The sequence below is a fragment of the Protomyctophum bolini genome (genome assembly GCF_963924005.1).
Source record: "Protomyctophum bolini genome assembly, chromosome: 6".
Lineage (NCBI taxonomy): Eukaryota > Metazoa > Chordata > Actinopteri > Myctophiformes > Myctophidae > Protomyctophum > Protomyctophum bolini.
Genome location: NC_137867.1, coordinates 37167903 through 37180258, shown reverse-complemented (window position 1 = coordinate 37180258; position 12356 = coordinate 37167903). Strand labels below are relative to the sequence as shown.

Here is a 12356-nt window from a genome sequence, read left to right as displayed (position 1 = left end):
CTACAGCATTGACCAGTCGGCAGTGTGTTCTACCTGAAGACTGGGACAACTACTGTGGCAGACATGACAGTAATAGCCACCCGTCTGTGTGTCCGTCAACCTGTCTGTCTGCTCATCCGTCTGTCTGAATGCTCGGCTCTCACTTTTCTGTTGAATGATGACCTTCAAACATGATCCCACAGCCTGGATCTACAGACGCACACACACGCGCACACGCACACACACACACACACACACACACACACACACACACACACACATTTGTCTTCCTAAATACTGCATCAGTATACTTGTTAACATGTTAACGTTTATCATGTTAACATAAAAAGAAACGTAAACTCGGTCTAGTAAGTAGGAAGGGAAGCCTCCACACTCTACAATGGGCCTTTTTTATGGGATGGCTCTATAGGACGCTAGCCATCTAGAATAGTGGTTCTCAACCTGTGTCCTGTGATCATGCATCCAACATGATTTTTTAGGCTGGGGGTTCCCAGATGGCAGTGAAGTGAACAATTTAAGGACTGTCAGACAATCAGAGATGAAAAGATATGACCTCCTTGGTGGAGGTAGCAAAGTTCAGAGGTGTTTTCACCTCTGCTCCCTTAATCTCCTCACAGCACTCTGCTGACATCTGCTGACCTGGTGACGGTACTGCACCCACCCTGGACAACACCATAGCAATGTCTGAAAGACACACCCGCACGCCGCACACGCACGCATACGCACACACTTTATAAAGGAAGTTTGTAAACAGTAAACACTATTCTAATGCTGCGTTCACACAGGCAGATGCAAAGCTAGTCTAGCATTCATTGTCAAAGGAAAACAGTGACATGAAGATGCAAAGATGCATCCGACGTTTGTAGCTGCTACAAAAACTACAGCTTCCCCAAATACACTGTGTAGCTTTGCATCTTTTGCATCTGCCCATGTGAATGCAGCATAAGGGTGCATTCAGATATAGCACACTGTACAATACAAACAAATACATGAGTGCGCTCCTGGTGTACATATCCGAACGCACCCTAAGGTGTGAGTTCAATGTCACTGTGGCTGCAGTTAAGATTGAGAAAAAAATATTGAACCTGACAACATGACACGACAACATGGTGGCTATGGCATTTAACTACAATTCTTACCTCCGGACGAGGAGTACCCACTTCCTGGTTGGTCACATGACCCCAACAGGCCTTCATCATCGGCCAATGATCTCTCATCTAGACTGCGAGAGACAGAAACAATAATGCAACCTTAGGACAAGATACAACGCCTAGGACAAGACACAAGTCTTAGCAATAAGGCCTTAGGAGTCAGGACACAAGCCTTATGACAAGACACAAAAAAATCCAAATGTAAAGCTGTGCAGGATTGAGAATGTTTGATCATGCTGTCTGCAGAATGCGTCATACACCTCATAATGCTAACTAACCCAGTCATTCTGTGTCTCTTCAGCTCCAATCCTCCCAGGCTGGACTTGTCTTGAGGCTGCTCTTCTTCAGTGGTAGCGAAACAGGACTGGCCTCCGGCACTTCCTGTGCCCTGACCCACCCGCTTCTTGCAGGACATCTGATGAATTGGGGAAAAACACTATTACCTGGGGCTGTAACACAAGTGAATTTCACAACCCGCAAGACAATGTGCAAACCATAGGCCAGTCCACACCAATGAGTTTGTGATGCAACTCAGTCCTTGCAACATGAAACTACTTGGAACTAATTGCAACCATTATCCTCAATGGCAGTTACAAGGAAGGAGGTGCGTGTGTCACAGATCATGTGGACTGGCCAGTTGCAAGGAGTTGCATCAGTACTGTATACTGGCCTTAAAACGGCTTTGTTGCAAGGAGTTGCGACTAGTTGCATTGGTGTGGACTGGCCTTTAAGATTAAGTTGTGGTCAGTGGGACCTGACTGCTACACTAGGCATGCAAACACTGTATGTAGTTGAGGAGCATAGGGAGAGAGAATCGTGGTTTCGCACTAATTTGTCTAAAAGTGTCAAATGTTGCACATATGTAGCCCAGGGCCTGCTCTACTGATTTAGATAGGGTGCCCGAGCGGGCGACCTTCGGGTCGCCACAGTGGCCAAATCCATATGGCCACCAGTAACAACCTAATCCTATATAAGGCAAAATGTTCTAAATCTCATTATGCTTATTCCATTTAAAGGGATATTTCACTTAAAAAAAACTTGATCATTTTATCGTCTACTCGGGTTTATGTGAACACCCCAGACGTTTTTAAGTTGCTTGATTCAGTATTTAGATATTTGATAGTCCTTTTTGCTGCCCGACCCTTCCTATATAAACCCATTATAGCGTCAAAATCCATTTTAACCATGATAGATTAATCGAAAACATCCGTCCTTTTTTCTGTTGACTGATAGTGTGCTTCTAATACGTGAGGGGGCCGAGTTTTTTCATTTATGTCTTCGTGCAATTGTTTTGCACGAAAAACACTCCTTGGGCTAAAAACGGGCATAGGCGTCATCACAAATGTGATGACATTTGGGCACATTTGGAGTGTTTTTCGTGCACAACACCTTTGTATTGAGTTGTTGTGCTGAGTGATGTCCTGCTGTAGTATGAATTATGTAGTCACATAATTGGATAGGCAACCACTGGCTGAATTTAGCCCAAGGAGTGTTTTTTGTGCAAAACTAATGCTTGGAATGGATTCAGAATCATGAAAACCCTCTAGTTTGACATGTCACATGCTACTTAAAGATAAATTAAATTTAGAAAATGTTGCCTTATATCGGTTGTCAATGGTGGCCATATGGATTTGGCCACTGTGGCGACCCCGAAGGTCGCCTGCTCGGGCGCCCTAGCTAAATCATTAGAGCATGCCCTGGGCTACATCTGTGCAAATTTTGGTGCTTTTAGACGAATTAGTGCGAAATATCCCTATCCTCCTCAACGAATGAGGGTAGGTACTAGGTTGTAAAATACAATTCAAGTCTATTTCATATATGTGCAATACATGAATGACGGTGTGGCATAAGCTTCCAATTATGTCAAATAAAACATGAATAGCTTATTAATGAAAAAAGCAGGGTTCAGATACTGGATACTGGACAGTGAACACTGACTGAGACATTTGAACTATTTCTTTCCCCCCTCACTGTATATGTTTTTTCCATTTTTACCTCCTCTTATGATGATTTCCTGTTTTTGGTGTATATTTGTACGTCTCTAAATGTTCTGATGAATTGAAAATGGTGGGCCCTATTGTAAACAAGTGTAAAAACTGAGTGTCCTTCAACCCCACAAGGCCACTGACCATGACAATATTCCCTCCAAATCATAGCTCCAATCACAGGGACAGGTCCCCCAAGATTTCAAACTGGCCAAAGTAACTCCCTGCACAAGAAAGGAAACAAATTAAACCCCGGAAACTACCGCCCTATTTCTATTCTTAGCTCCATCTCGAAAGCATACTAGGGCCTTTACTGTTCCTAATTTATGTAAACGACATGACATCAGCTTGTGACTGCAACTTGTTCCTGTTGTTCCTCTAGGTAATTACTCACCTAGGTTCCATCCTGGAGGGCAGGCAAATCTTCCCGGTGATAAAATGGCCACTAACATAATCAAAATTCAACCAAGGAACAGGATTCCAATCAAAATAAATGTAATAAATGTTCAGTGATGTCCTGCTGGCTGCTGTAGTATGAGAGTCCTGTGTTTATTTTCATCATGCTAGGCTAGCTATAGCGGCTAGCCCACGTGTTACACCGCCATTTGTGACCAATTAAATTCTGTCAAATTAATTTGGAGGGTAGCCGCCGTCAGACTAGCGATTTCGTTCAATTTAATTTGACATTACATTTTAATGTCAACTTAAATGGGTGCATCACCGTGCACCCACCGTTTAGTTAGACATACCAACAGTCAGTCACACCGTGAGTCAGACACCCTCCCAAAACCGTTCAACTTCATGGTGAAACTTTAACCACGACGTTAAACACCAAACTGTATTTTGTTCGTGTCGTAAAACAAATAGCTGTAGTCACATAATTGGATAGGCAACCACTTTCCGTGTAACATACATAACATCCACTCATGTCTGTTGCAGTGAGTATTTGTCCTGCTATAACCCCAGATAGAGCTTTGCTTGCTTGCATCACGATAGTCGGGTACAAACTGCTGGGAAATTACGTGTTTATTTAATAATGGTTATATTATCTTTATCTTACCCCTCTAGCAGAACTGATAGCTCAGAGGTTGTTGTGGGTTCCTAGTGGTGCAGCTGCTGCGCCACTGACTGCCCCCTGCCGACTGGGAAGGAGACGTGCAGTCATCTACCGAGACAACACCGCTTGTTGGAAATCAATCCGCCGTGAGGGAATTATTATACATAATACATTGTCGTTGATTCAAAATTCCATACTAATAATAAAGAAATATCCGTAAAGACGAGGTATAGTTTTGTACACTGATATTTTCTTACGTTGCTCGTTGTAAAGATTATTTATGTCGTTAAAACAAGTTACTTAACATCGGAACAGTGAGGACTATTTAGACAAGCGCGGAAGGATATTGACACATCGCTCGCCGCGTATAAATACCAGTGCTGTGCTTCTTTCCTCTCAGAATCGTACTTCCTGGCTGCTGAGAGAAGAAATTTAATTCCCCAACAGACCTAACTCGAATTGTAAGTATTATTGTCGTAATTGCATAATGTATGTTCGTTTTTTGTGTTGGTACTGATCTTTTAAAACGTAGTGGTATTCGTGTTATTTCGAAATTCGAAGGTTTTTGACGTCTGTTAATTTGGCTACGGAGACTGACGATAACAACAAGAGGGGGAAGTGTTTTTGTCGAGTTAAGCTCTGGTGGTCAATCCATATCAGGAGTTTTATTTATTTTTTACGCCTAAATAATGCCACTGGTACGTGTATTTTTCTGGTTGACCCGGTTCTGTTGCACGGATGGGTTTAAAAAATAAAATGACTAAACCATATAGGCCTGCTTTCCCTCGTCACCCGAACAAAGACTGTTCTGTAGGTGGCATAATTGCGTGGGGGAAAAACGTATCCGTTTGGTTTAGACCAGATTTTGTTATGTGGTCAAAGTGGATTTTTACACAAAAGGAGTTTCGAGAGCCTTCCCTTCCCACCGTGGAGAAATGCCGAGTTTTTGCTGTACGTGTAACGCCATTAGTCAATGAGAAAATGGTACACGTAGTGACATGGCTGGACCCGAGCTAGGGCCGAGTAAAAGCCAGAATTTCCTGTTCTATCGTCTTTAAATAAACTCATTCGTTCGTGACGGTATTATCACCGTGCATGTATTATTCACACGACAGTTGACGCTAGCATTAGCTGCAGTGACTAGGCGTTTCTTGTAGACCTCGCCGAGTAAAGCCTGCCTTTTCTATTCGACGTCAAAATGTATATCATTTTAAATATTTTCTACGGGCGTGTAACACAACTAAACTAACTGTATCGGTCATGTAATGGATTCCCCCCCCCCTTCCTCCTTCCCAAAATGGCCGATCTCTTATGATGACATCATCAGTGATTAGAACAAACAATGGCTTCTATGTCAGCAGTTCTTTCCAGGAAGAGTTGAGTTTTTATAAGCAAGCTATACCAGGAAAGACTGCTTTTATTACAGCTCCATCGACGGCTTAACCATATCCATCTGTTCAGTATTATTTTTAAGACCATTGCCGAAACATGCCTGTTTTAATAGGACTTGATGGGTATTTACTAAAACTACAGACGCTTGAGATTTTAGACCAGCCTTGTCGTCATGTAACTAGTCATTGGTGAGACTTTCACTGTTTAGACTTGGATAATTATATTATTTCCTGACCTAATTTTCATTTTTTTTACAGGCACAAAATGCAGATCTTTGTCAAGACCCTCACTGGCAAGACCATCACCCTCGAGGTTGAGCCCAGTGACACCATCGAGAACGTGAAGGCCAAGATCCAAGACAAGGAGGGCATTCCCCCAGACCAGCAGAGGTTGATCTTCGCCGGCAAGCAGCTGGAAGATGGCCGCACCCTGTCTGACTACAACATCCAGAAGGAGTCCACCCTCCACCTCGTGCTGCGTCTGAGGGGAGGCATGCAGATCTTTGTCAAGACCCTCACCGGCAAGACCATCACCCTCGAGGTTGAGCCCAGTGACACCATCGAGAACGTGAAGGCCAAGATCCAAGACAAGGAGGGCATTCCCCCAGACCAGCAGAGGTTGATCTTCGCCGGCAAGCAGCTGGAAGATGGCCGCACCCTGTCTGACTACAACATCCAGAAGGAGTCCACCCTCCACCTCGTGCTGCGTCTGAGGGGAGGCATGCAGATCTTTGTCAAGACCCTCACCGGCAAGACCATCACCCTCGAGGTTGAGCCCAGCGACACCATCGAGAACGTGAAGGCCAAGATCCAAGACAAGGAGGGCATTCCCCCAGACCAGCAGAGGTTGATCTTCGCCGGCAAGCAGCTGGAAGATGGCCGCACCCTGTCTGACTACAACATCCAGAAGGAGTCCACCCTCCACCTCGTGCTGCGTCTGAGGGGAGGCATGCAGATCTTTGTCAAGACCCTCACTGGCAAGACCATCACCCTTGAGGTTGAGCCCAGCGACACCATCGAGAACGTGAAGGCCAAGATCCAAGACAAGGAGGGCATTCCCCCAGACCAGCAGAGGTTGATCTTCGCCGGCAAGCAGCTGGAAGATGGCCGCACCCTGTCTGACTACAACATCCAGAAGGAGTCCACCCTCCACCTCGTGCTGCGTCTGAGGGGAGGCATGCAGATCTTTGTCAAGACCCTCACCGGCAAGACCATCACCCTCGAGGTTGAGCCCAGTGACACCATCGAGAACGTGAAGGCCAAGATCCAAGACAAGGAGGGCATTCCCCCAGACCAGCAGAGGTTGATCTTCGCCGGCAAGCAGCTGGAAGATGGCCGCACCCTGTCTGACTACAATATCCAGAAGGAGTCTACCCTCCACCTCGTGCTGCGTCTGAGGGGAGGCATGCAGATCTTTGTCAAGACCCTCACTGGCAAGACCATCACCCTCGAGGTTGAGCCCAGTGACACCATCGAGAACGTGAAGGCCAAGATCCAAGACAAGGAGGGCATTCCCCCAGACCAGCAGAGGTTGATCTTCGCCGGCAAGCAGCTGGAAGATGGCCGCACCCTGTCTGACTACAACATCCAGAAGGAGTCCACCCTCCACCTCGTGCTGCGTCTGAGGGGAGGCATGCAGATCTTTGTCAAGACCCTCACTGGCAAGACCATCACCCTTGAGGTTGAGCCCAGCGACACCATCGAGAACGTGAAGGCCAAGATCCAAGACAAGGAGGGCATTCCCCCAGACCAGCAGAGGTTGATCTTTGCCGGCAAGCAGCTGGAAGATGGCCGCACCCTGTCTGACTACAACATCCAGAAGGAGTCCACCCTCCACCTCGTGCTGCGTCTGAGGGGAGGGCAGTAAATCATTCCATAATCTTAGATTGTCCATTCCCCATCTTGTTCTGTATCTGAGGGGAGGGCAAGTAAATCATTAAGCGCTTTTTTCCCTCATTATAAAAGTATATACAAATACATTACAGGTCTTAAGAATCCAACATGAGGGGACCTGAGTAAAGTTTTTGTTTTTACCAAATATTGGCTCAATAAAGATTTGAAACTTTAACCAAATGGTGTCGTTATTTTCAAACTAGTTTGAGAATACTATATGAATCTTTTTTTATGTGGTTTCAGTGGAGAGAAATTAGTGACTACATGTAGGGGCTTGAATATTTGCTATTTATTTACTGGGACATTTTTGGTTGCAATGTATGTCCAATGCTGTGCATGGATAAAAGCACACCAATCAGCCTGAATTCACCTTGTATTTTGTAACCGAGTCAATATAACAGATTAGTGCTGTGACTGAATGGTCTGCATAGAGCAGATTGGTTGTATAATGTGAGCGATACCAAAATATACATAAGATGGCAATTGGAGACATTTATTTTCTCTCACACAACTGGAACGATGCCTGTCCCAGCTAGGTGAATCTGCATTTTTCTGAGCTTGATTTAAAAAGAAAATGTCAGTATTGCCATACCAAAAGTTAGTCAACAATTGGCAGTCTATATACCCCCCCCAGTAGTCACATGCGTAGTGTGAGGCATTTACCTAATACCCTGTCCAGACTATCTATTACACTGGTATCTAAAGATGAAATGTCTCCAGCCAATTATGGAATGGCACATTGGCAAATATTACATTCTGTTAACATGGTTTGATTAAAGGTTTAAAGCGCTATATTACAAATAATCATAGCTATAGAGTAGTCTAGAATGTTTGTCCAGTAACGGTCTGTCTCTAGCTCTTTGATAAACAAAATACAATTTCAGATCGGTGACAATGGGTCATATTATATATCAAGTTCATGTGGTATTGGTATGGCCAAGCAGCCTAAAAATGGTTAACTGTTGGATGTACCGATGAGACATTATGGCCGATATAATTCATTGCCGTTATGGCAGATGTCTATGATCTCATTCTGTATTAAGAAAATATAATTTTGGCCAAAAGCTTAAAGAAATTGCAGCCTTCATAATCAAGGTTTTTTCAGGCTTTATTTTTCAACATAATTATAAAATATCTGCTATAAACTAATATAATATTTTACAGATACCAATATATCAGTTCTCTCTGGGCCAATGTCCAATACCGATGTGTTTGCCGATTAATCTCCCATCACTAGTAACTATCCTGACCTGAAAATTGGGACTCCGGATACTGATCAAACAATGTATATACTTTCAGAATATATTCAAGATCTTCTAAATAACATTTTAACCAAAGAAAATTGGGGGGGAAAGATTAATAGCACCAGTTTGATTTCGTATAGTGTTTTTGTAGCTTTTTGAACTGTTGGGTGAAAAGACTTACCTTTGTAGAATCTACATGAGTGGAAATGTGCCTAAGGCTGTCCTGCACATTGGTTGCAGGCTGATAAATGCAGGGTGTGGGGGCTGGCTGCCTGTTTTGTGCAGCCTAGCTTTTCTGCCATCGTCCCTTCGACTCATCTGATAGAGGGGGGAAAGCATTAATTTGCTTCAAATAGACCTTTCTACTTCCACGTGTACTTAGAATGCAAAAGAAGGCTGCGCCATGCCAACAAAACGATCCATTCCCATTGAAAACCAATGCAAAAAGACAGGCCCGTATTGCAGTCTGGCATATGCCAGAAGGGCTGGGCAGTCATGGGGCCGGGACTGAGCCAAAACAATAAGAAAAAGTAATTTAAAACAATGCATAGTAGCGTCTTTGGGCCGGAGAAGACTACAAATGCCAGGGCCGAGTTTCTGTGCCAGTCCGTGCCTGTAGGCAGACAAGGATATGTGTGACTGTAGCAATGCATAATGGTGATCTAAAACAAAAAAAAACATTGACTGCAGCCCCTTGCCACAAAAGCAAGGAAGGTGCAACTGAGAACGAAATACTCATTTGGCTGGGGACCCCATGGAACCCCCTCACTCCTGGGGGTCCCTGGACCCCACTTTGAGAACCTGACCTAGACAACCATTAGACATAGAGGGGTGGGAGAGAGATTGAATATGATTTATCTTAATTCGGTAAAAGTTGCAATAGAGTATTTGGTTTCCAGCTAGCAATCAATGTGTAACTTGGTAAAGACAACTTCAGTGCAAGCATACACATGAGACTGGTACAGGTTATTAAGAGTTTGGGTATTTCATAATTTTTGTTTTTATTAACAAGTGTATCCCTTTGATAGGATTGTATGCTTCTTTAGGTCAGCAATGCCCCCAAAACATACTGTACACATTATACAAGGGAAACCACGATTCAGGCAAAAAAAAAAAAAAATCTTTTTAAATTATAATACAGTCTTGAGGAAAAAATATAAATAACTTTTTTTTCTTCTCTGGTTGAGCTCACTCTATGGTACAGACATATAATAAATAGATCGGTTCTGACATCACTCAGCTGATCTATGAATCATCTCTCTAAGAGTCCATTTGTGTAGCAGCATTAGAGCAAAAAACAAGCCAATGGAAACGAGACCTCCCGTTTCCCTGGAAAACCTTTTACGAATCCCCAAATCGTCACATTAGCGCGGCCCCCACCCTCCCCCCCATCTCAGCCAATGATGATAGACAGTGATATTGCATTGTGTGAGAAGAACAATCCAGGGATAATCATATCTCTGCAATGTAAATGGCAACACGTAAATGGCAAATCTATCTCAAGTAATAAAAAATTAAAACAAACAAAAAAAGGTTTATAAGCATTTCTTTTTGAAGGACCATGGGTAAGGTGACTGACGTTGCAGCGTTGCCATGCGAGGTGCACATGCAGTGGGGTAAGTGTGAAGCACAGAGGTAAGAAGGCATAAGGACAGGTTCAGTAGCTGCTGGGTTGATACGTAGATTTTTCTAAGGCTAGGCAAGTCTAGGAGCAGAGAAAATGTCAGCACTGTTGTAGGGCTGCGATTATTGTGTATATAAGTGTATATAATATTAAGCTATACAATCGACTAAATCTATCAGTCGATTATTAGATCATGTGAACCTGTAGATCTGCTATTTGTATTTCATTGATTATTTTATTAAAATCGATTATACCAATATGAACTGTTGCAGCCCTACACCGTTGCCCGATTTACACTGGGTTTTGCACCGTGTCCTGTGTGGAAAATAGGGGGATTTACACGCTCACACACGGATGCAACGCATTGTGTGCTTGTAGATCTTCTATTTTCAGCTGGCTCGCAAAGCCAAGAGTCTTCGTTTCTTCAGCGAGGAAGCAGCAATTCTTCCTTCAGGGAGACCAGAAGCAAAACGGTCTCTTTCAGGTGGAAGCCTCATATGTCCAAAGCGATCACTTTTCCGGATCCAAATTCATAAGCAGCATTTCATCAAGCTCAAATTGCGGCACGTGCATCTGCAATTTTTGATGCTTTTGTTTGACGCTGTAGTAGTATGATCAAGTAGGGCATTCATTTTCAGAAAATAAAACGAGAACAAACAAAACACAAAAAGTTTGAATTATGGACATAAGAGGTTTCCTGCCCGACAGCAACGATAAGGGAAGCGGCACCTGCACAAGGACCAAGACAAGTCTGCAGAGGAGTCTCCTCTTGCTGGACCTTTGTACAACTGGCAAGCACACTCCTCCTAACGCACTGGCTGAAATCAAGGAGAGACCCTTACAGACAAAGAAGTGTAGGCGCAATTTAGCAGAAAAGCTTTTTGCGCGCATATGTATCACGTAAGGGTGGTGGATACAGTGCTTTAATAGAAAACACAATACTACTGGCGCTTGATTGTCTGAGACGGAAATGAGAAAAATACTTGGCTGGCAAGTGCTTAAAAAAGGAAGCAGGGAGTAGAAGCGAGAGTTTTAGGGCACAGACCTGGCTAGAACAGACTGAAGGGTTGGAGGTGGGGGAATGCACCAGGCAGGGGCCTGAAAAACAGAAAGAACTAAATAAAAAACAACAGGACCCTCTGTGTAGTGTTTTGTTTCATTAAGTGGGAAGAGAGGAGACGAGTATGAGGTCCAAGAACATCACTGGGTTGACACAACATGCCTTATTAATTTCGTTACATAAAACACCACCTCTGGAAAGAGATAAGATAAAATGTCGATTTTTTGTTTGTTTTAGGTCATTTTTTTGTCCTGTTATATGTTTATTTTTTTGAACACAGCATCAGTCTTGGTCTTAATGATCCAGCTTGTCTGTAAGCAAAAAGTCCCACGTATTATTCGAGTGTGTTGCTTCTTGAGATTGCCACGTGTCCTTCTGAAGACAGTATTTGGTTAAACCGCTCCCCTCTCCTCTTGTTCCTTTAACAACAGTCTGAAACAGCATTAGGCGTGTTGAGTTACAAAAAAAAATAAGAAAAAAAACCTTTGTTAATAGACGTGGAGATCATTTGTTTACAGCTCTCGTTTGCTGGAAGAATAAACGAACGACGGGCCACCCTTCCTCTCCTCTTCCTCTCCCGTTGTTATTCAAGTGACACGAACATGCCCAAATCAATGTCTTCTCTGGTGCCTCCTTGTGGCCTTAATCTATCTGTCAGTCAGTTTGTGGTGGTGAGGTTGGAAGGAGGAGGGTGAAGAGAAGAGGGGAGGGAGGAGGGGTGATCAGGATTCTGCAGGAGGGTCGCTGTCCTCTTCTACGGGGTTTGGGGGCGCGGTCAGGATGATCTCCTCTACGGGGTTTGGGGGCGCGGTCAGGATGATCTCCGCCTCCTCGTACATCTGAAAACACATGACATGGCAGTGAGTGTGACACACGGCAAAATGGTGCACTCTAGATGAGCAGGGCAGGGTGGACAAAGTATATAATCAAGTAAATACATGTAATTAGGTA

The 12356-nt window shown here is 43.8% G+C and overlaps 3 protein-coding genes across 4 annotated transcripts in view; 1 reads left to right on the top strand and 2 right to left on the bottom strand.

Moving 5' to 3' along the window:
• ciz1b (cdkn1a interacting zinc finger protein 1b) overlaps positions 1-4303 on the bottom strand; it is a 10408-nt gene extending 6105 nt beyond the window's left edge. Inside the window, exons 1-5 of one of the 2 annotated variants that reach the window (XM_080766735.1) lie at positions 4197-4303; positions 1430-1566; positions 1140-1222; positions 593-684; positions 34-189 (exon numbers count right to left, since the gene is read on the bottom strand). In XM_080766735.1, coding sequence (XP_080622861.1) covers positions 34-189; positions 593-684; positions 1140-1222; positions 1430-1566 — 468 coding nt within the window. In that variant the 5' untranslated portion in view covers positions 4197-4303. Of the gene's footprint in view, positions 1-33; positions 190-592; positions 685-1139; positions 1223-1429; positions 1567-3280; positions 3338-4196 lie in introns of those variants that run through there. The other variant, XM_080766734.1, reaches the window with a different exon arrangement.
• Positions 4304-4580: 277 nt separating this feature from the next.
• On the top strand, positions 4581-7657 carry LOC308317337 (polyubiquitin-C). Its single transcript, XM_080766267.1, has 2 exons — positions 4581-4654; positions 5843-7657. The coding sequence occupies exon 2, from the start codon at positions 5850-5852 to the stop codon at positions 7449-7451; it is 1602 nt and encodes a 533-aa protein (XP_080622393.1). The 5' UTR covers positions 4581-4654; positions 5843-5849; the 3' UTR covers positions 7452-7657.
• Positions 7658-10119: 2462 nt separating this feature from the next.
• Positions 10120-12356, bottom strand: part of LOC308317352 (rapamycin-insensitive companion of mTOR-like) — a 45840-nt gene continuing 43603 nt past the window's right edge. The window contains exon 37 of the mRNA XM_080766315.1: positions 10120-12244. Within this exon, the coding sequence (XP_080622441.1) occupies positions 12128-12244 (117 nt within the window). The 3' untranslated portion in view covers positions 10120-12127. The remainder of the gene's footprint in view (positions 12245-12356) is intronic.